At 39.8% G+C, this 24,675-nt stretch overlaps 1 protein-coding gene across 4 annotated transcripts in view; it reads right to left on the reverse strand.

Moving 5' to 3' along the window:
- SCFD1 (sec1 family domain containing 1) overlaps window positions 1-24,675 on the reverse strand; it is a 133,756-nt gene that overhangs the window by 27,161 nt on the left and 81,920 nt on the right. For 3 of the 4 annotated variants that reach the window (XM_039536361.1, XM_039536363.1, XM_039536362.1), the window contains exons 18-20: window positions 24,004-24,066; window positions 20,169-20,244; window positions 7,620-7,673 (exon numbers count right to left, since the gene is read on the reverse strand). In XM_039536361.1, the coding sequence (XP_039392295.1) occupies window positions 7,620-7,673; window positions 20,169-20,244; window positions 24,004-24,066 (193 nt within the window). Of the gene's footprint in view, window positions 1-7,619; window positions 7,674-20,168; window positions 20,245-24,003; window positions 24,067-24,675 lie in introns of those variants that run through there. The other variant, XR_005597882.1, reaches the window with a different exon arrangement.

Genomic DNA, 24,675 nt, shown 5'->3' on the forward strand with positions numbered 1-24,675 from the left:
TTAAAAAATAGTTATTTTAATATACATAAGAAAGATATGTATCTCTCATAGAAGATGCATAATAAACCGAAAAGATATTAAATTCATTGCAAGGGATAATATTTCTTGAAAGTCCTACTCTTGAATACATGCCATTCAGGTATATCACTACTTTAAAAAGCCTTTATTTTAACTATGTGGGTAATCAGAAATGCAAATAAATACAGGTTGAACCTCTCTAGTCCAGCACTCTCTGGTCTGGCAACATCTGTGGTCTGGCATGATTTCAGTTAGCCAGATATCCGCTTATCATGGGTGAGGCCAAGTTTCCCATGGTCTGGCAAAGTCCCGCCAGTCCTGGCTCTCAGCATTCTGTGCTGTTATTTAGCTCTAATTTACCCCTCAATATGTCTTCTAAGAGACCAGCGAGCAGTGGAAATGTTGGTAATTCTGCTAAGCATAAGCATATGTCAATATCCATACGGCAAAAGGTGGAATTGCTGCAGAAACTGGAAAAGGGCACACGAGGCACGTACCAATGTGAGTTTTACAGTGTATGGTCATCTACAGTGTATGATGTGAAGAAGCAAAAGAATCAAATCCTTAATTTTTTTTTGCCAAAAGTGACAGTAAAAAAAAGCATGCATGTTCGTAAGACATTGAAGGAGGAGAAAAGCAGCGATTTAGATAGTGTGCTTATACATTGTTTCAAGCTTCGTAGGAATGAAGATGTTAGCATTTCAGGCAAGATGATGATGGCACAAGCAAAAATATTCCACAAAGAACTTAACCTGCAACATGAGTGTGACTATTCACAAGGATGGCTACAGAAATTTAAAAACAGGCATGGCATTAGTCTACATCGTATGTGCAGTGAAAAAGAAGTACAGATATGGAAGCTTACACTAAGTAAATTGACAAATTTGCAGTTAGGTTTGTCTACATTACCTGCTGGATTGACGGGCAGTGATCGATCCAGCGGGGGTTGATTTAATCACGTTTAGTCTAGACACGGTAAGTTGACCGCCGAGCGCTCTCCTGTCAACTCTGGTACTCCACCAGGGCGAGAGGCGCAGGAGGAGACGACAGGAGAGCATCAGCTGTCGACTTACTGAAGTGAAGACAGTGTGGTAAGTAGATGCAAGTATGTCGAGTTCAGCTACGTTATTCACGTAGCTGAAGTTGCGTAACTTAGATCGATCTCCCCCCAGTGTAGACCAGGCCTTAGCTGCAAATTAGAAATTATCCCCAGAGCAGGTATACAATGCCAATGAAACTGCTCTCTATTGGTGTCGTATGCCTAAAAAAATGTTAGTTACTGATGCAGAGGGGCCACCATCTAGTACGAAGGAGTAGGAGGACAGGGTAACTGTCCTTGGTTGTAGCAATGCAGCAGGCACGTACAAATGCAAACTCATGGTTATTGGGAAAAGTGTGAACTCAATGCATTCAAAGGGGTGAAAATATTCCCAGTGATCTATCGTGACAACAAAAAGGGATGGATAACGACTAATCTAGGTCTCAGGTGGTTTGAGAAATATTTTGTACCGGAGGCAAGAGCCCTCCGTAGGTCTGGATCCAAAGTGCCAAACTGTGCTGATTTTCGACAATTGCTCTGTCCACCCTAAAGAACATAATAAGAACATAAAGCAGAGCTGCTTGTCAAAGATAATGTGGTGGGACTGTATTTATCCCCAAACTGTACCGCACTGATTCAGGACATTCCTGACGTCAATGACGAGTCCAAGTTCGCTGGATTTCAAGTGTCTGAAAACCAAAAAATTGTTAGCGAGTTAATGGAGTATGCCAGCGGTATGTCTCACCCTGTAGTGCTTGAGCTGGCCAAGCATTTGGGAGAGGAAAATTTACTAGACTGGATGGAAGTCGACAAAGATGCACCAATCGCTAGTCATATAATGGATGAAGAAATCGTGCAAATGGTACAGCAGGGAAAAAACGAAAATAACGAAGACGCCAGTGATGGTGATGAAGATGATGAGTATGTCACAGAAAAAAATTCTATAGATAAATGCATTCGTTGGCAACAAATGTAATAGACGGTCTGGAGCAAAGACATTTCATTTCTGAGCATTAAATCATGCCTCTCTACATGATACGAGAAAAACTCATTAAAGAAAAACCAAAATACATGAGACAAGCCAAGCTGGAAGATTGGTTAAAGGTAGTGAAGAGGAGTGGTGAGCAGCACTTTACAGTAAAAAATCCTGCTGCCTCCACTTCATCTACCCCGGATATACCTACAGCAGAGACCCCGGATATAACTCAAATGTAATTTGAGTTAGCATTTCTTGTCACATCACTTTGGAAGCAGAATTCAGGCATCATTTTAGGTAAGTAAATTATAGATTTACCTGTATCATCATCTATTTCTTTTTCATATTATTTTATGTTTTTTATGCTTTATATACTTATTTCCTTGTTATACAATTTTACTGTATTGGCACAACACTAACACTTTGTTATGAAGAGAGACGGTAAGCCTTGGCTAGGCGGCATTGCAAGCGCAGTTTTGTTTATTTGCCTCGGCAAGATAAAAAATAAAGAGAGACTCGCTTGCTAGACTACTGACCTCCCGTGGTTCAGCAAATTCTCTGGTTCGGCACCGGTCAGTTCCCGAGGGTGCCGGACTAGAGAGGTTCAACCTGTATTGTCTCTTGAGGGAAAAATACATTTTCTGATTACTTTGTCCTAAAGTTATACATCCATGGATTACTTATGAGACACAAGAGGACAACTTACATGCAGTACCACTTGTCAAATCTCAAGTCATTTCCTAAAGGGTTTATAATACCCTTTGTATTACTAGAATAGAGAGGGCAGGGTTAATGGCTGAAAACTTTCTTTTCTTTGACAGTATAACATGTTATAACCATATTATCTTTTCTTAAGATGAATATTTTAACAAACTTTATAACACTGATTTAACTTGCAAACATTTAAGCAAGTTATCCCTAAACTACTCCGCACTAAGATTTATGGGTTAATTATCAAGAATTCTCTTAAAAAACAAAATCCTGAAGTTGTGACTCTTTATTTAGACCAATATCTAGGACAGTGGCTTTCAAACTGCGGGTCACGACCCAGTACTGGGTCACGGAACGTAAGGAACTGGGTCGCAGCGCCTCTGGTCAGTATCACTGACTGGGCCATTAAAAGTCCCGCCGATGGTGCTGCCTGGCTAAGGCAGGCTAGTCCCTACCTGTTCTGACACCATGCTGTGCCCTGGAAGCGGCCAGCAGCACATCCAGCTCCTAGGTGGGGGGCGGGGGGAGGCATGGGACTCCACGCGCTGCCCCCTCCCCGAGCACTGGCCCGGCCAATGGGAGCTGTGGGGTGGTGGTGCTGCCTGCGGGCAAGAGCTGCACGGAGCCGCTGGCATGCCTCTGCCTAGGAGTCGGACCTGCTACTGGCAGTTTCCGGGGCACAGCGTGGTCTGCGGTGCCAGGACAGGCAGGAAGCCTGCCTTAGCACCCCTGCTGTACCGCCAACCAGGAGTCGCCTGAGGTAAGCCTGCACCCCAACCCCATACCCAATCCTCTGCCCCAGCCCTGAGTCCCCCCTAAACCCAGAACCCCTTCCTGCACCCCAAGCTCCTCAACCCTGGCCCCACTCCAGAGCCTGCACCCCCAGCCCAGAGCCCTGACACCCTCCCACACCCCAAGCCTCTGCCCCAGTGCAGAGCCCCCTCCCACACTCAACTCCTCATTCTTGGCCTCATCTGGCAGCCCTCACCCCCGCACCCCAGCTCTCTTCGCTAGCCCTAAGCCCCTCCCACACACCAAACCCCTCTGCCCCAGCTCCGTTGGGTCATGGGCATCAATTTCCTTCAACTGGGTTGCCAGAAAAAAGTTTGAAAACCACTGATCTAGGAAATATATGACACTTCTGAAAAGAAAGGAAATGTATTTTAAACCCTATTTTGATCAAACAAATGTTAAGACCCAAGACAATAGAACAGATCACTCTAAGGTCATCAACAAATGAAGTTACTGAACTAATGTGTTAAAATATTCTAAGAAAAAAATTCCATTATAGTCAACCTACCCAGGCATAAGTTAAAAACATTAGAGGGTAGTGTTACTGCCCCTAAGAACTGTTCTTCAGTTCCTGTTTCTGTTGAAAGGATCAGAAACCATAGGTATGGGGCTCATTTCTCCTTCCTGGTAGCTGTCCCTTTGGGAGAGGACAAGCAGCAGGGATGAGAGTATTTGAGAAACACACAATAACATATTGTGGCAGATTTAAGAGAACTTTATATCTATTTTGCTCGGCAGAGTTCTGAAAGTCCACATGGCAAAAAAAAACACGGCACTATGAAATGTATTCCAGAATAATTTTAAATTACAATTGATAAAGTAACATTTGTGGCCACTGGTAGTAGAAAAGCTTTTACATTTCACATTACTTTAGTGTAGCATTTTATATTTAGCATGTGATTTGAATGTAGGTATATAATTTGCAATGATTAATATATCATTTCTAAGTCGATAGTATTTTATCTAGTTTCTATGCACGACAGACATTTATACCTATGTGCGTTTCACATATCTACTACGGGACTTAGCAGGTAAGAGTCCAATCCATTAAATGGAGATTTCCTCAAGTTCTGTAGAAAAAAAATCAGCTTTTTAGCTTTCTTTTCTGTATCTTATCTTTTGCCAGCAGGACAAGTGGCTATTTTTGCCTGTTTTGGGGATGGAAGGACCCTATACATTAGAACATGAACAAAGGCCACACTAGTGTAATTCCATGCGTCATTCATTTTTCCTTACAGATCCAGTTTTAGTTTTCTACAATTGCTGCTCCTATTGCAAGCCCATGTTTTAATATGACCTAGTGAGACAGTCAACTATACCCTGAAATTATCTAAGTGATCTTGGCTATTCTCCATGGAAGTACAATGTGAGAATACCAAGCCAGCAAAAATAAAGTATATGAAATGTGACCTTTTCCAGACCAGTTCTTAAACTTGTAGACTGAGGAAGCTGAATATTTATTCAAAACTTTCAATTTTCACTCACTTGTCTGTGAGCCTTCTCTCTTAATTTAGGTTCTCCACTTTAATGCTCTGAGTGACACCTACTGGTAGATTATAGAACTATTATATGCAGCATCTTGCCTTTAGAAGTTACTACAAGGTCACCTATACTTTTCCTGAGAAAGAACCTCCTTTCTTGGCTTCATTCATTGACTCTGTTAGCCAGAGAATTTGTTTTTATTGTTTGTGATTTAGCAGTCAATTACATTTACTACAGGCTTGTTTGTATGTTCAATTATTTCTTGGCACTTGTTTTAGTTATTTCCCTGCACATCTCCACATAACTGATATTTAGGTGTGGGGAAGGTCTGCAGAAAAGCAAAATGATGTTGTTTTCCTGGGTTTGCCCAGCTCACCCCTCTGTGCAAGAGGTGGAGATGGAATGGTGGTAGGGTGGCCAGATAGCAAGTGTAAAAAATCGGGACAGGGTGGGAGGTAACAGGTGCCTATATAAGAAAAAGCCCCCCAAATCAGGACTGTCCCTATAAAATTGGAACATTTGGTCACCCTAAATGGTGGGTGCAAGTGGCCCAGTTCTGAGCATGCCAAAAGCATCAACTAACTAGTAGAGGGGGATAAAGTTCCTGCAAAGGGCGTAGCAATATTCTTCATTGTATTTTTTTAAAACACATGGTTGTTTGGGGAATCTGGTGCATTCAATTTACAAAAATTTGCTCAGATGATCCTTAGATAGGATGATTTAGTAACATCCAGAGGAGATGAAGTCTATCACAGGCAAGGAAATCCCCCTCATCTCCTCATCAGCTTGAACAACAGTTTTGTGAGATACACCACTACCTTGATATAATGCTGTCCTCGGGAGCCAAAAAAATCTTACCGCGTTATAGGTGAAACCACGTTATATTGAACTTGCTTTGATCCACAGGAGTGCACAGCCCCGCCCCCCTGGAGCACTGCTTTACTGCGTTATATCCAAATTTGTGTTATATCGAGTGGCGTTATATCGAAGTAGAGGTGTATTACATTTGTATATCTGTATATTTCTGTTCCTGTACAAAATCCCACCTGGATTATAGGCAGAGAAAAAGTAGAAGAAATACAAATAATTTTTGAAAACACTGACATTTCCTTAAGTAGTTGCCTGTAAAAACATGTGGTATATATAGAATACAGTAGAATGGTGTGGTACAGAAGTTCAATTAGCATTTGTGAGTAATATGGGGCTCTGTCAAACTCGGTGACAAAACCTAGAAGTTGAATCACACAACACTATCACAAGTTATTTACATATAATAATGGCAGATTCCAGATAATGGGATTTTTTTAAGCAAATACTTCCTCCAGTGAGAGTCATTCTAGTTAGATATCAGAGGGGTAGCCATGTTAGTCTGGATCTGTAAAAGCAACAAAGAATCCTGTGGCACCTTATAGACTAACAGACGTTTTGCAGCATGAGCTTTCGTGGGTGAATACCCACTTCTTCTTTCATCCGATTCTTTGTTGCTATTCTAGTTAGAGCAAGGCAAAGAAGCAAATCTTGCATTGCCCTTTGAACATTGTCCTATAAGGGTTTGTTCAATTTTTTTTCCAGTAAAGAATGTGTTCGATGTTTTTCTTCTTCCTTTTCTTCCTTTCATTTTTGTTTGATTTTCAGCCTTGGTTTCTTTACTTCAGTGTCTCTCAGCATCTTTCTCTGCTTCTCTCTAACCACTCCATCTTTACTTCTACTTTTCCCCTCCTTCCTTCTATTGACCTTCCCCTCCAGTCTATTGCATCATCATGCCTTCTTTTCCCTAAACTCTCCAATTATCCCCACTGCCAATCAAGAAAGGGGTTGCTGGTGACAGGAAGCTGTGGTGGCCTGGACTGGATTCCAACAGGAAAGAGGCAGTCCTAACCTGCAAACTGTTCTTAGACTTGGAAAGATCAAGAATTCCAATCCCCATCAGAGGAAAGGAATGAAATAGAACCACAGGAATATACTCTCTCTTTCAAGGATGAAGGGAGTTAGGTGGTGAACCATCTGGCTCTTTGGCTTTCCTCGTACACCTTGTTAAAATGTTATCTCTCCCCTCCCCCCGCCCAGCTGGCCCCTGCATCTTCCTTTTCCCTGTAACAGTGTGTGTATTTGGGGACGCTTTAGCCCCAGCATCCAGACACCTGTGCTACCAACGCAACATAGAAATCTGGAGTTGCCAAATTTGAAGATATGGTTACAGTTAGATCTATGAATGGAAAAAGTTTGTTATACTATTACATGCAAAAAACTATGTTAAAGAACATTAAGGTTGCAAAAATCAAGCACTCAAAAGTTAGCAAATGACAGCATTAAAGTTACCTGTGAAACCTTAATTTGGCTCCCTTGTGAAGACGCATTGTAACATAAGCTTTACATACATCACAAACTAGTAATCTGATCAAATTATTTTTGACTCCGGACTCCTATCTAAACAAAACAATAACTGTGAAAATTGTTATAATTTAAATCAAAATACAGGGAGACCAGAATTATTTGCTGCTACATTAACAACACGATGTGGCAGCAATATTATGTGTATCAGAATTGAAAAGATCTGGTTTTCCATCTCTCTCTGCCTAAAATGAATATAATTCTACTCACTGGATTTGACTTCATCTCCATAAGGTTGTCTAGGATACGTGTGACTGGTAGATTCTGTGGAAGAGAATTTGAAACCAGTGAGTTGCAAAAATGTTTACTAAGAAATATGCAGAAGCTGTTCTGCAGCCCAACTATATTATATAGAATGTTGAATTTTGTAATTTACAGCACACTCAAATCTCTTACTCTGAACTGCTTTACTGTAATGTTCTGTAGGGAAAATAACTGTTCTAGGTTATTTTATGTACAGAATAGTTAATAGGTCCAGAAATTTTAAAGTAACTCAAATAAAAACCAATGATTTTTTAAAAGGGGTAGGTAAAATTGCTTTTTAAAGAGTAACCATATACTTGCAGCATAAATGACTTATTTTAGATTAAAATGAAATGAAATAATGAAGAACTAGAGTAAAATCTCCATAGAACAGTGCATCTCCTAGAGCAGACTACATTTGAGAAACATGCTCCTTCCCTTTCTTTTGCTACTCTTTCTTGATCAAATAAGCAGCTGCCTCCAGAAAACAACAGATTTAAATTTAAATGTATTTCACAATCCCCACCACTCAAATAATAAGACTTATACAAGTTCATGTACCACATTCTTTAAATTGTTTGCCATACCATAGGCCTAGTGAGCTTGGTCTTATTTAGCAGTTTTTAAGCAGGCAAGGACATGCTTTAAAAACTTGATTTGTTTAAAAAATCCACAGTCTGCTTCTCTAGATATACAGGAATTCTTTTTTTCAAAGATTGTGGCTGAATCCTTAGCTGCACTCAGTAAGCTGAGGCAGGAGCCATTTGCAACTTCTGGATCCTAGGGCCTGTTCTATCCACTGCACAGTTTAGGGCAGTCTTAGATTATTTTGGCTTGTAACAGTCCCTAAAGACTGATACGAGGGTTGAGGATGGCAACAACCACCCTCCAATCTGGTGCAACCAGAATTTTCCTGAGGAGGGGGCCCAGAGCTCTCCCTCTACTGCACCTGCATCCAGCCCTGAGCTCTCCCCCACCACTTCCCCATACCGAGGCCTGAACTCTCATGCTGCCTCTGCAACCAGAACTGTGCTCTCCCCACTGCACCCAGCTCCACACACACTCCCCTCCTGCTGACTCTCACTCTTCCCCACACATTACCCAGTACCCAGATAGGTGGTCAGGTTGAAGAGCACCATACCCACTAGGGGCCAGGCAGTTCAGCTCCAGATCTACATCTCTGTTGCCCCAGGAAGCACCAAAAGCCTGCATCCTGTCCTCCCACCCTCCTGGTGCCCCCTGGTCTGCTTCTCCCTGGGGGTGCCCAATGTCCATGGGTGCCAAAAGGAGTACAAGAGTGGGGAATAGGATAGCTGTGGGACAAGGAAAAGGCCAACATCTTCTGTTAGGAATTACAAAAGTTAACAAAATATACTATCAAGTTTATGAAAGACATTTATTTGTTAATATCCGGTTCTTTCATCATTCATGCCCCAGATGTTCTCCCTATAAAGAACAAACAGAAGTTCCATGTAAATTTGCCACACTGACAGAAGATATAACTACCAAGTGAAGACAATGCTGATACAATAAATGGTTAACACTTTTATGTAACGTCTGCTGCTGTTGAGCTTCTCCTGTAGGCCAAACTAGTTGAATTTCAGGAAATGTGTTCAGCCAGCTGAAGGATCTGATATCCAAGTGTATTAACAAAGTTATTTTCTAATGGCCAACACAAATATAAGCCTGGAGTAGAAACTCAACTGGGTAGCTTTAATTCTACTTGCCTGGGATTAGCTAAAAAAGGACTTAAATCTCATCCTGCAAAATAAGATCCTCCAGATTCTCTTGATATCTTTGGTCCTAATTCTATTTCAATATCAGTGCAATATATAATGAGCTGCGTGTGTTTATTAAAATATTAATCTTTTTTTATCTAGCTCATTTGTAAAAAAGCAACCTACTGAATGTTTTACCATTACTCTATATTGCTTCATTGTCTTTACTGTATCAAGTGTAAAGCTCTCAGTGAAAGACGGAGGGATTTTTTTAAATTATTATTATTACCGTACAATATACCCAAATTAAAAGCCAATTTAACAATATAGGATGGGATTCTCAGTGAAATCTATGATCTTTATCCATTCAATATTAAACATGCCTTATAATTCAAGTTTTAGCTGTACTTACTTTCTGTATTGCTAAATTTGCCATAAACACACCACATACAGGTGGCAATTTACACGTGCCATATAAAATGTACCACGTGGTTCTGCACTTTATCATACAATTTTGATTGCCTCATCTGCAGTCTGCTCACTAATCCATAAAACTGAGGCATAACAAATAAAATAGAGGAGGCAATGAGAAGGCCAGGAGCAAGTGACAAGGAAATAGAAACACAGGACAAAAGATTTTTTCTTTAAACTAAATAGAATGCAGTTTGAGAGCATTCACCACTACAATGTTATAGCATCAGGAAAACAGTGAGTCTCAAGGTTAAAAGATAGCAACGAAGTCCTTTCCAGATTGTTTTAAGCCATTTTTGTTCATGAACTTCAAACTTTGGAGAACCATCGATCTGAAGGCATGAAAAAGATGTGAACAAAGTGGTAAGATTTTAAGTAGGAGATGGGAAATCTGGAGATGCTAGATGTGTGCTCTATAATTGAACAATAACAAAAAAGCCAAACTAAGATTAAAACATGGTAATCTAAGGCTAGGAATATGGTAAAACAAGCACAAAAATTGTAGCTTTGTACCCTCAAAGGGTGAAAAACCAAACTAAATGCATCCAAAGATATTGTGCTGGAAGAGAGGTAATAATTCACTTTGGAGATCTGCTGAGAGAAGGAAGATCAGAGAGGAAGGACAGTCCAGTGGTTAGGGCACTAGCCTAGGACTTTAAAAACCTGGATTCAATTCCCTGCTCCACTACAGACTCCTGTGTATCACTTAGCTTCTCTGTGCCTCACTTCTTCATCCAGAAAATGGGGATAATAGCACTTCCCTGTCTCACAGGGAAGTTGTGAGGATAAATATATTAGGTGCGTAACGACTTCTTTCTTTCTGTTTTCACCAAGAAGGTTTGTGGTGATTGGATGCGTAACATAGTAAATACCAGTGAAAATGAGGTAGGATCAGAGGTTAAAATAGGGAAAGAATGAGTTAAAAATTACTTAGAGAAATTAGATTTTTCAAGTCACCAGTGCCTGATGAAATGCATCCTAGAATACTCAAGGAGCTAACCGAGGAGATATCTGAGCCATTAGCTATTATTTTTTAAATGTTTCAGAGTAGCAGCCGTTAGTCTGCATCAGCAAAAAGAACAGGAGTACTTGTGGCACCTTAGAGACTAAAATTTATTTCAGCATAAGCTTTCGTGGGCTACAGCTCACTTCATCAGATGCATAGAATGGAACATACAGTAAGAAGATATTTATACATACAAAGAACATGAAAAGGTGGAAGTACCCATACCAACTGTAAGAGGCTAATTAAGAGAAGCTATTGCTCAAATAAATTTGTTAGTCTCTAAGGGGCCAAAAGTACTCCTGTTATTTTTGAAATGTCATGGAAGACAGGAGAGATTCCAGAAGACTAGAAAAGGGCAAATATGGTGCCAATCTATAAAAAGGGAAATAAGGACAACTCGGGGAATTACAGACCAGTCAGCTTAACTTCTGTACCTGGAAAGATAATGGAGAAAATAATTAAGCAATCAATTTGCAAACATCTAGAAGATAATAAGGTGATAAGTAACCGTCAGCATGGATTTGTCAAGAATAAATCATGTTAAGCCAACCCAATAGCTTTCTTTGACAGGGTAACAAGCCTTGTGGATAAGAGGGAATCTTGGCTTTAGTAAAGCTCTGATACTGTCTCACATGACCTTCTCATAAACAAACTAGGGAAATGCAACCTAGATGGAGCTACTATAGGGTGGGTGCATAATTGATTGGAAAACCATTCCTAGAGAGTAGTTATTAGTGGTTCAAGAGCATAATGAGTAGGGTCCCGCAGGGATCAGTTCTGGGTCCAGTTCTGTTCAAAATCTTCATCAATGATTTAGATAATGGCATAGAAAGTACATTTATAAAGTCTGAGGACGATATCGAGCTGGGAGTTGTGGCAAGTGCTTTGGAGGATAGGATTATAATTCAAAATGATCTGGAGAAATGGTCTGAAGTAAATAGGATGAAATTCAATAAGGACAAATGCAAAGTACTCCATTTAGGAAGGAACAATCAGTTGCACACATACAAAATGGGAAATAACTGCCTAGGAAGGAGTACTGTGGAAAGGGATCTGAGGTTCATAGTTGACAATATGCTAAATGAGAGTCAAGAGTGTAATACTGTTGAAAAAAAAAACCCAAACATCATTCCGGGATGTATTAGCAAGACTGTTGTAAGCAAGACACGAGAAGTAATTCTTCTGCTCTACTCCGCGCTAATTAGGCCTCAACTGGAGTATTGTGTCCAGTTCTGGGCACCACATTTCAGGAAAGATGTGGACAAATTGGAGCAAGTCCAGAGAAGAGCAACAAAAATTATTAAAGGTCAAGAAAACATGACCTATGAGGGATGATTGAAAAAATTGGGTTTGTTTAGTCTGGAAAAGAGAAAGTTGAGAGGAAACATAACAGTTTTCAAGTACATAAAAAGTTGTTACAAAGAGGAGGGAGAAAAATTGGCAAAAAGCAAGGGCTTAAACTGCAGCAAGGGAGGTTTAAGTTGGATATTAGGAAAAACTTCCTGTCAGGGTGGTTAAGCACTGGAATAAATTGCCTAGAGAGATTGTGGAATCTCCATCATTGGAGATTTTTAAGAACAGGTTAGATAAACACCTGTCAGGGATGGTCTAGATAATACTTAGTACTGCCATAAGTGCAAGGGACTGGACTAGAGGACCTCTCCAGTCCTATGAGTCTATAATTAAAACTATGAGGAGGCCATATAAATAGCTGGATAGCTTCCCCACTAGAATGAGGAAGAAACGGTAGAAAAATGTTTGCGGGAGAAAGAAAAAGAGCAAACAGAGTTAGAATGGATTGATAACGATACTGATATAAAACAAACATAAGGAGGCAAAAGACTTAAATTGAGGTTTAGGGTGTAGTCTCTCTGTGAGGAGATATATTCTGCATAACTCACATGAAAATGTTTGATTTTGATGCAACTTAAATAAGAGTGTTTGACAACACTCAAGTTCCTCAAACTCTGAGGGAAATGTTTGGGATCACAGGTGCTGGAACTAGGTTTCAAGTGGTTTCCATCATATACAGAGTTTACAGTTTTGTTCAATAGCTATCAGTACCCCCCACTATAAAAATTGTTCCAGCACCTATTTTTGGGAAAAAAGAAATCTAAAGTGGTTAGAACAGGGGTCTTGATACCTGGAACTCTGCCACTGATTTTCTGTGGGGTTTTTTTTGTTTTCATTTTGCTTTTAGCACCTTACCAAATCTTTCTGTTCTTCTCTAACTATTTGTATAACCTTTCCTCATTTTTTTAATTTTAATCCTGGTTTGTTTTTATTATAAATGCATCATTATGAGAGTCAGATAAAAATACTGAAGTTAAATTTGAGATAAATATAAAACTAGTACCAAAAATGTTAAATTGACTACTAATCAGCAAGTTGAAATGTATATGGAAAAAATTCCAAATTCCTTAAAGGGGCAAAGATATACAATATCACCATGAAATAGAAATCTACTGGTTATCATTTACAAAGGTATTATTGTTTTCTAGCTCTTCAGACACTTTGGTTTGAACAAGTATTAAAATTAAAAAGAAAAAAATGGTTAAACCAATAGAAAATAACCTAACTATGCTTATATAACTTCAGTAAAAGTGACTTCTTTTTAAAAGAATAGATATGAATGATGACAGGAACAAGCAAAATGTTAAATTAACTATTACGATATAATTTGATTTATGTTTTAAAAGCACACATCTAGAAAAGTGAAATGATTGGTAACATTTGTATGTCTTATTCAGTTATGACAGGACTAGATATTATTTCTTTATATTATTTTCTATAATTCTTTGTTTTACATGAATTAGAAAACACAACAGAAGTATTAATTTGTATAGTACCCACTATAAAAAGTCTGAGAACAAAAGACTTCTTATTCACTTTCCTTACATTAACCTTACTAATACTAAGCAGCTTACGTGAATTTGTTATTTTAGCTGAATGTTAACTGGCACTAAAGATGTTAACACAAAGTTGTAATTAAATTCCTGCTTATGACACTAGCCAGCCTGCAAAGTTAACTGTAACTGTTAAGTGAGGTAATTTTACTAACTCATGTTTACATTTGATTACATTTACATTTGTTGTGCTTAAATTGTTTGTGATTAAGCTAATTTTTCACCACTGGATAGTACTGATTTCTGGTATTTTACTTTTTAGCAGGTTTACAGAGCCCATAATCTTATCTCGAACACCATAAGTAGACGTGGGCTTCTTGTTATTATTTAATATTTATAATCCAATAGCATCCAGAAGCTGTGGTCAAACTCAAGTGCCAGGCACAGTGCAAATGAAGATAGACATGACAGCCTGCTCTGAAGAATTTGCAATCTAAGAAGGTAAGTAGCATATTAATCTTGGGAGAATGTGCATATTTGCCTGCCTATCTATGGCTACAGCAGCTAGAGATTAAAAACCCACACATTTGTTATTTTACTTTTTTTTTGTTTTAGAATTATTTAAATACAACTTTCACCAACTACCCCTGGTCCTAGTCATTCCAAGTGGCAGATTTCTTGTATGTGTTGTGGCAGAAATAGGGCTTGAGGGAACTGAGGGAAGAAAGGACAGTAGCCTTACAGGTTAGTTCAAGGGTGATGGTGATAATTATTAGTAAACATTTATATTATGGTAATGTCCAATCCCCACTGCACTGGAAACACTCTGGACACAAATAAGAGATCATGCCTCCCCTGGTGGGCCTTCAGTATAGTACACCCAAAACATACGTGTATGTTGATGAATTGGCATAGCTTCATTCATTATGTTTTGTTGTTTTTATTTTACTTTTCAATTTTTTAAATTGGAAGTGGAGGTGGAGTGAATGGCAAGAATGGGGAAGTTAGTAGGAGTAAGGGAGCAGGAAAAGGAAGGAAAGGGAAGAGGGACAGTCACAGTTTATCACCTGCCCAGCTATAACTGGACATCACAGCAGAAATGAGGGATTTGAAAGAGTATATGGTAAGCAGCTGTATAGATTATATCATGGAGCTTCCCAGGCAAAAGGGGCATATGGATGTTTGTGGGAGGTGCAGACAGAGCTCGCATCACTGATGGAGCGGGAAGTTTGGGTATGAGAAGGAAGCATAATACAAAAACAGGAATGGAAAAGTATGGGGCAGAATTGAAGGGTGTGCAGATACAATTGTGACGAGCAGGATACAAGTACCTAAACAGAATAGAATGACTTGAAGGTTAGGACAAGAAGCATGAATTTGATTTGGTGGAAGAATGAAAGCCAGTTGTGGAATTCTAAAAGGGAAGCAATGTTGTCCAAGTGATAGGCAAGGAAGATGATCTTAGCAACCTTGTTTGGGTAGACTGGGGGGGTAGTGATGTGGTTGTAAGGGAGAAGTGGTTGCAGTAATCAGGATGAGGGCCTGAACAAGACTTACAATAAACTCAGGGAGAATTTAGACAATGACTTTATTGACAATGTCTTGCTGAAAGAATATATATCAGAAAAGGAAATTCAAAGGTAAAAGTTAGATATAAATTAAATTGAAAAAGAGGTTGAGCAAAAAAGAGTATAAATCCCTGAGTGCTGCCCAAGGGGGAAAAAAAGGCTAAGATTAAAACAAATGCCTCCCACAACCCCCTCCCTGCAGCATGCTTAAATATCATGCAAAAAGGCATCTTATTTGGCTATCCCAAGGAGTCTTAACATATACACTATTGGGCACAAGAGTTAAAAGCCAGCTCAGAAACCTTATAAACCTGCATTTTACAGCTTTTCAATCAGTCAGTAAATCTCCAAAACAAAAAAGTGAGACAGTAAGTTCTGTTTCAACTTGTTGTCAACAAAGCTATTAGGTTTTAAAGCTAGGTATGTGTAGAAGCTTATGTAATTTCCCTCAACAAGTCAGTCACTGTGGGTTTCACATAAAATATCACTATTAGACATTGTTGCAAGAAATAAATGTTTTAAAGAGGTCTTTGGCAAACAATGTAAAAGCAGCACTTCTAAATTTTCTTAATTATAAATATTTCATTATGTCTTACAGATCTTAACTGTATAATCTAATGCATAACCTATTCACAATACATTTCTGCAGAATAAGCCTCACAAAGTGCCTTATAAAAGCTATGGAAACCAGTTAAAAAGTTTTTTGTGACAGTTGATATTTTTGATGCACAAAAGGTATTCTGATCATAAGGCAACAGTATGAAAAAATACTCAAGATCAGAATAAAAATCAAATTGATTTTTTTTTGCTGTTGCACAGCTACTAGATTAGCCTTTACCAAGACCTTCGATTTGGAAAAAAAAAAGTTTTAATTTTATTTAGTTTTTAGGTTGCAGAACCAAAGCTATTTAAATCAAAAATAAATTAGAAATTCAGTGTATTAAAATCTGTTTATTCCATTCATTCTTCTATGGCCCATCATTTTAATGGTATCACTGCAACATTTGCATCATACAATGTTCAGAATGTTCAAATGAATGTTTCCCATAACAATTTAGCCCAGGAGTTGACTTTTAACTTGTGATAACCATAACTTGAGTTTAAGATTTCAGCCACAAGAGTGAATTTACATATAAACTGTATGAAGGAGTTATGATATTTTTGAGACAACTCATGATTGGCAGAGTCACAAGTGAGTTGTACCATAAAATATTTTTCTTAAGTGACGCTAAAATGCTATAAGAAGGCAGTGTGGCCTAGTCGATAGCACACTAGACTGGCACTGAGGCGACCTGACTTCTATTTCCAGTTCTGCTGCTGGTCTGTTGGGTGACCTTGGACAAATCACTTCATCTCTGAGTGACTTAAGTTTCTCCATCTGTAAAATGTGGATAATGATATTTGACCTCCTTTATAAAGTGCTCCGAGATCTACTGTTGAAAATTACTATATAAGACCTAGGTATTATTATTAGACTTGTTACTCTTTTCCATGCTACAGTTCATAGAATCATAGAACTTAAGATCAGAAGGGACCATTATGATCATCTAGTCTGACCTCCCGCAAGATGCAGGCCACAAAAGCTTTGACCCACCCACTCCTGAAATAATTCTCTCCCTTGACTCAGCTGTTGAAGTCCCCAAATCCTGATTTAAAGACTTCAAGTAGCAGATAATCCTCCAGTAAGCGACCCCTGCCCCATGCTGCGGAGGAAGGCGAAAAACCTGCCAATCTACCCTGGAGGAAAATTCCTTCCCGACCCCAAATATGGCAATCAGCTGAACCCCGAGCATGCGGGCAAGACTCTCCAGCCAGACACTCAGGAAAAAGACTTTCAATATCCCAACATTGACCCTCGGTACTAAATACCAGTGGTCGCACGTTATTGACCTATTGACTAAATCACGTTCTCCTATCAAACCATTCCCTCCATAAACTTATCAAGCTTAATCTTAAAGCCAGAGAGGTCCTTCACCCCCACTGTTTCCCTCGGTAGGCTGTTCCAGAATTTCACTCCCCTGATGGTTAGAAACCTTCGTCTAATTTCAAGCCTAAACTTCCCGACTGCCAATTTATATCCATTTGTTCTCGTGTCCACATTAGTACTGAGCTGAAATAATTCCTCTCCCTCCCTGGTATTTATCCCTCTGATATATTTAAAGAGAGCGATCATATCTCCTCTCAACCTTCTTTTGGTTAAGGAAAACAAACCGAGCTCCTCAAGTCTCCTTTCATATGACAGGCTTTCCATTCCTCTGATCATTCTAGTGGCCCTTCTTTGTACCCGTTCCAGTTTGAATTCATCCTTCTTAAACATGGGAGACCAAAACTGCACACAGTACTCCAAATGAGGTCTCACCAACGCCTTGTATAACGGGACTAGCACCTCCTTATCTCTACTAGAAATACCTCGCCTAATGCATCCCAAGACCGCATTAGCTTTTTTAACGGCCATATCACATTGCCGACTCATAGTCATCCTGCGATCAACCAGGACTCCGAGGTCCTTCTCCTCTTCCGTTACTTCCAACTGGTGCGTCCCCAGCTTATAACTAAAATTCCTGTTAGTCATCCCTAAATGCATAACCTTACACTTCTCACTATTGAATTTCATCCTATTACTAATACTCCAGTTTACAAGGTCATCCAAATCTCCCTGGAGGATATCCCGATCCTTCTCCGAATTGGCAATACCTCCCAACTTCGTGTCATCCGCAAACTTTATCAGCCCACTCCTACTTTTGGTTCCAAGGTCAGTGATAAATAGATTGAATAAGATCGGACCCAAAACTGAACCTTGAGGAACTCCACTGGTAACCTCCCTCCAACCTGACAGATCACCTTTCAATATGACCCTCTGCAGTCTCCCCTTTAACCAGTTCCTTATCCACCTCTGGATTTTCATTTCGATCCCCATCTTTTCCAATTTAACCAGTAATTCTTCATGCGGTACCATATCAAACGCCTTACTGAAATCAAGATATATTAGATCCACCGCATTTCCCTTGTCTAAAAAATCTGTTACTTTCTCAAAGAAGGAGATCAGGTTGGTTTGGCACGATCTACCTTTCGTAAAACCATGTTGTAATTTGTCCCAATTACCATTGACCTCAAGGTCCGTAGCTACTCTCTCCTTTAATATTTTTTCCATGACTTTACATACTACAGATGTTAAACTAACAGGCCTGTAGTTACCCGGGTCACTTTTTTTCCCCTTCTTGAAAATAGGAACTATATTAGCTAATCTCCAGTCAAACGGTACAACCCCCGAGTTTAGACATTCGTTAAAAATTATCGCTAACGGGCTTGCAATTTCACTTGCCAATTCCTTTAATATTCTAGGATGAAGAGTATCCGGGCCGCCTGATTTACCACCGTTAAGCTGTTCAAGTTTAGCTTCTACCTCGGATACTGTAATTTCCAACCCTGCACCTTCATTCCCATCAGTCACTCTGCCACTATTCCTAAGCCCTTCATTAGCCTCATTAAAGACCGAGGCAAAATATTCATTTAGATATTGTGCCATGCCTAGCTTATCCTTAATCTCCACTCCGTTTACAGTTTTAAGCGGTCCCACTTCTTCTTTCTTGGTTTTCTTCCTATTTATATGGCTAAAAAACCTTTTACTATTGGTTTTAATTCCCTTCGCAAGGTCCATCTCTACCCGGCTTTTGGCCTTTCTCACTGCATCCCTACACCCTCTGACCTCAATAAGGTAGGTTTCTTTGCTGATCCCTCCCATCTTCCACTCCTTGTACGCTTTCTGTTTTTTCTTTATCACCCCTCTGAGACGCTTGCTCATCCAGCTCGGTCTAAAACTGCTACCTAAGGACCGTTTTCCCTTTCTCGGGATACAGGTCTCTGACAGCTCCTGCAACTTCAACCTGAAATAATCCCAGGCGTCTTCCGCCTTTAGATCCCTAAATATGTTAGTCCAATCCACTTCCCTAATTAGTCGCCTTAATTTAGTAAAGTTAGCCCTTTTGAAATCGTAATCCTTAGTCTCAGATGCAATTTTGTTTATCCTTACATTTATTTTGAACCGAATTAGCTCATGATCACTCAAGCCAAGGTTGTCCCCTACAACCATTTCCTCAACAAGGTCCTCACTACTCACCAAAACCAAATCTAAAATGGCATCCCCCCTCGTCGGTTCAGCTACTACTTGATGAAGGAATTCATCAGCTATCACGTCTAGAAAAAGCTGAGCCCTATTATTATTACTAGCATTTCTTCCCCAATCTATATCCGGGAAGTTAAAGTCTCCCATGATCATACAGTTCTTCAAGGCTGAGGTTGTTTTATATTTTAGATGTGCTAAATTAGAAGTGCCTGATATGTGATTGAACAGAAGGATCAAAATAGTATTAGACTTTCAATAATTTTGGAATGGTTACTGTCAATGGCAAAATATGAGATAATCTAAGGAAAAACAGCACATGTCCACATATTCTGTGTTTATGCAGGTTATGGGTATTTATTAAAAAATACCTAAAGATGCATATTTACTCCTTTCACGGTGTTGAAATTAGTTTGCAGAGGGTGGACCTAAGATATTTATTACACTTTTTGGGAGCAAATGCCCCTTGAACATAGGGCCTCACGGGGATAATTTAGGATATTATTCATGGACAATAAGCTTCTCAACAGTGAAAAATAATTTGTTTACAAATTAAAAGCTACAATCCAAATATAAAAAACAAATAATGTATTTATACTATATGTATACGGAATCTTAGAGAAGGTAAGTTCTCTAAGGTCTGTTATGCTTAATTTTATTGCATCCTTAGAACCATTCATTTTAATAAAATGTATTACATGGATAAACTATGGCGAAATGTTTGTCTGAAATGTGCCATCAAACAAGTTTAAAAATATCATTTGTTGTTTTCCATTCTTAAACTCACTTGTTGTTTCAATACCAAATTCTTCACTCCTTCCATCACAAACTGTGAGCCTGTATTCATAACACGTGAAAACAGACTGAAAAACAAAAACACAGACAACACAATGTATGCATTTGAGCATCTTTGCTTTCAGAGTTGTCACTGTTACAAGTCTGCAGAAGTTTTAGAATTTTAACCTACTGTCCATTAAACAAAATGGTATGCTCTAGTAAAACTGTGCCCTCAACCTTATATTAACTTTTGTTGTTGGCAGACTGAACAAAAACAGTAGTTTTTAATATTAACTTTGCGTTTTCTCAGATGCTACTCCATATCCACATCCCCAAAGTCACCTCTTTGTCCTCCTTTAAATCCCTTCTTACAGCTCTCTGCTGCAAGCACTCTACAAAAAAACTTGATAATAGTTAGACAGCCAGTATGCTGTGACCACTGCTTTTCATGCTGTTTGGTTTGGTCTCATTGTTACCTTTTGCTCCCCCTGTCTATTGTAACTTGTCTTAGACTGTAAGCTCTTCAGAGCAGGGATCTTCTTTTTTATGTCATGTCTGTGAGCAGCATCTGGCACAAAGAGACCCTGATCCATGACTGGGTCCCAGGGTACCATAATAATAATAATCAGCTGATATGACTCAATGACAAGGATAAGTTTGAGGTAGGTTACAGATTGTTGTAATAAGCCATAAATCCAGTGTCTCGGTTCACCCTGTGGGCGAACACTTTTTACAAAGTGATCTTTCTGTATCTGAGCTATTAGTCGTTATCCTTAAAGGAAATCTGCACAAACACTTTCAAAAAATGATCCTGGGAGCTTAAATTCACAAGCTTGCTAGACACTAAAAATCATGGACTGGCCATAAATCCAGTGTCTCCATTCAGTCCATGATTTTTAGTGTCTAGATGGTAGACCTGAGTGAAGGACTGCTGCCCTAAAGGAAAAATCAGCAGAGGAGTCCTGCACCAAGGCATAATGTCTTGTAAACATGTGAACAAAGCTCCAAATGACTGCTTTACAGATATCAAGGAGAGGCACCTCCTGAAGTGATGCCATAGATGTTGCTTGTGCTCTTGTGAAATGAGCTCTTACCCCCTGGGACAGCTGATAGAGTAGAATGCAGCCAGAGATCCATTTGGAGATTCTCTGAGTGGCGATGGCATGCCCCATGATTCTTTCTATTATAGTGATGAATAGTCTCAGGGACTTCCTGATTGGTTTTGTTCTTTGCAGATAAAAGGCCAAGGCCCACCAAATATTGAGGGAATGGAGTCTTCATTCCTCTGAGGAAGCATGCAGTTTGGGGAAGAACACAGGTAAGTGAATCGATTGGTTAAGGTGAATTCTAAAGCTACTTTGGGGATGAATTTGGGGCACAGATGCAAAGAATCCTTATCCTTATGGAATATAGCGTAAAGAGGATCTGCCATCAGTGATTGAAGCTCGCCAACCCTTCTAGCTGAAGGAATGGCTACAGGGAAAGTGACCTTCATGGAAAGGAAACACATGAAGCAAGAAGCTAAAGATTCAAAGGGGGCCTTATAAGTACTGAGAGAATAAGGTTCAGGTTCCGGTGGGGAGCAGGCTTCTAAACAGGTGGGAAGGTTCTGGTTAGGCATTTCCAGAATCTGGTGGTCACTAGATGTATGAAGATTGAGTAGCCCTGAGAAGGTGGATGGTATGCACTGACCGCCTCCAAGTGGACTTGCAAGGAGCTAATGGACAGGCCTGATATCTTCCGAGGATAGATGAGAGGAATATCTGCAGTTTCTAGGAGAATGCTATTTTGATGTTCCAAGAAGAAAAGCGCTTCCATTTAGCAAGGTAACAACTTCTAGTAGAGTCCTTCCTACTATCAGAAAGGATGCCTCGCACAGCTGTGAAGCATGAACGTTCTAAGGATGACACCCATCCAAATATCAAGCCCTGAGTGGTGGAGCGAATGCGGACCGGGGTGCTTGATTCTGCTGTTTCACTGGGTCAGGAACTTGAGAAACATTGGGAGAATGACTGGTAGTCAGGATGCCATGCATAGGAGATTGGGACACCAAAACTGTCTGGGCCAGTAGGGGCAATCAGGATGACCCAGGCCCTGTGCTGCCAGATTTGTGTAGATGTCATGGCAGGAGCTGTAGCGGAGGGAAGGCATAGTTAAACTAGTCCGACCAGGAAAGAAGCAGAGCATCAACCTGGGAGTGGTGACCTTGGCCTTTTCTGGATCTACATTTTATGCATTTTCTCTTCGTCTGAGAGGCGAACAGATCACTGGTTGGGGTTCCCCTTGGAACAAAAATATTGTGCAGTACCGAGTCCTGGCGCTCTCACTCCTGGCTGACTGCAAAATGTCTGTGATGGAGCCTGCTAGCACATTTTGCTTCACCGGCATGTAGGCTGCTGATAAGTGATTCAATTGCTCACATACCAGCTCCACAAGCTGACCGCTTCCGTACACAGGGAGATGGATCTCAGTCCTCTTTGCTTGTTGATGTAGAAGACAGTCATAACGTCTGACATAAGACACTGTGAGCATGGATGAATGGAAGAAAGGCTTTGATATTGATGTCCAAATGTGAAAATGTGCTGTGGAGTGGCAACAGATTCAGATCTCCCTGGTGTGAAAGGGATTCTACTTTCAAGCCATTGGAGATGGAGTAGATGGTGTAGCTACCAAGGCAGAAAATGCTGTGGATAGGTGAAACTCATGATGATTGGTCTTTGTTGGTGCTGGCAGATCCCAGGGTTTGGGAGGTGCTGACAATGATGTCACCAACGGATCACGGTCTATAACTGATGTAGCCCAATGCTTATGGGCTTTCTTGTCATGCCTCTGGGACTTAATACATCCTCAGTCTTCAGGGGCTGAGCAGATGGGCTTGCTTGGAGCCGAATCCGACTTCTTTAAAGTGGATTTAGAGGAAGAATTAGTCTCATGCTTATGAGAGTGTTTCCTGGATTCCTAACAAGATCCCACTAGGGAACTGTGGGGGCAGGTTCTCCCGCACCAGGGTCAGACTTCACAGCAGGAGGCACACTCCTTGCTGAATCAGGCTGATGTATAGGGGGGAGAGCTGTCCCTGGCCTGGGTATAATTGAGGCCTCATGACCTTCTCCATGAGGTATTCCTGGAGACAAAGTTCCTGCTCTTCTTGGATATGGCTGGGGAACAATTGGCAGATACTCCATCTTGCTCCGACATGGGCTTTCCCAAGGGAGGACAGGCAGCACTGGTGGTCATCACTGACTGAGGAGGATTGTGGGCAGGAAGCACGGTTTGAAGCACGGAGTCCTGGGCATAGGCTGGTACAGTAAGGAAGAGGGGTGTCCCCCGAAAAGACTAAATCTAAACTTTAAGAGATCTACAAAATATTAAATTGTAATCTGTAAAAAAACTGTACAAGATGTTAAAGCTATTTACAAAACCAAATGTAAATCTCATTTTGTAAGCCAAAGCCAAAGCTATGGACAACTGGAAGTTCCGACCCAACCCATGCAGCTGTGAGAAGGAACTGGAGAGAGTCATTTCGTCTACCTCTTTATCCCCTCAGAGAGACGTACAAGATAAGCGAGGGCATATGTGCAGACCAACAGTAAACCCACACTGAAATACAATAGGAACCATCATTCAAAGGAGAACTAAAAGATTCAGCTGGTTTTTTTTTAAACTACACATAGCTAAATTCATTTCAACTGTAGTTTCAGCTTTATTACATGGAATCTGATAAAAACAGTCACTTTAAAGGTTATTTATTACTGAATGCTCTCAGTGATTATAAAATTAAAATTTATTAAATTAATAAATAAAAGATTTACTAGGAATTTTGGTAGATGAATTAAAAAACTTACCCCAATGGTTTAGCTGTAGCGTTTCCATAGCTGGTAGGAGCTGAAGCCATCTTGGCAAAAGCCCTATGAAAGAAATGTTATAATCAAGTGCTTAATTTGTTTCACCGTTACACTACTACGTCTTCTCTTCCTATAAGACCATTGTGGAAGACCTTCTGGCCATCTGAGAACAGAAATGGCTCTACCTCTAAAATCGGTCATCGGGTAATTGGGCAAATTACAAACATCTTTCTCCTTTTATTAAAAACTGAATGCATCTTTTTCATAATATCCTAGCTTTTGCTAATCTAAAGCCTATAGCTATAATGAGATATAGCTAGACGCTCAAAGAAATTAGAGTATAGTACTTGGAATTTGGGATGAGGATAGATGAAAGATAGATTTCTCCTTTTATAAGATCTAATATTTCATAGATAGATAAGCAGGATGGCCCACAAGACTTAATCAAGGATCAGAAAGCCAGGAAATCTGAATTTAAACTAGGCTCTATGGAGTCACTCAGTTGCCTTCAATACATTACTTATTTGTGTCAAGAAAAACATCAAGTTTAATACCATTCTCACATATGTTAGAGTTCGGTTTAGAAGTGTTCACATGTATTGTCAAATCAGTGACAGCAAAATTATGTAAGAACCACAATTAAACATTAAAAGTAATACAAAATTTCCACAA

Source organism: Mauremys reevesii, linkage group 4 (assembly GCF_016161935.1).
Source record: "Mauremys reevesii isolate NIE-2019 linkage group 4, ASM1616193v1, whole genome shotgun sequence".
Taxonomy (NCBI): domain Eukaryota; kingdom Metazoa; phylum Chordata; order Testudines; family Geoemydidae; genus Mauremys; species Mauremys reevesii.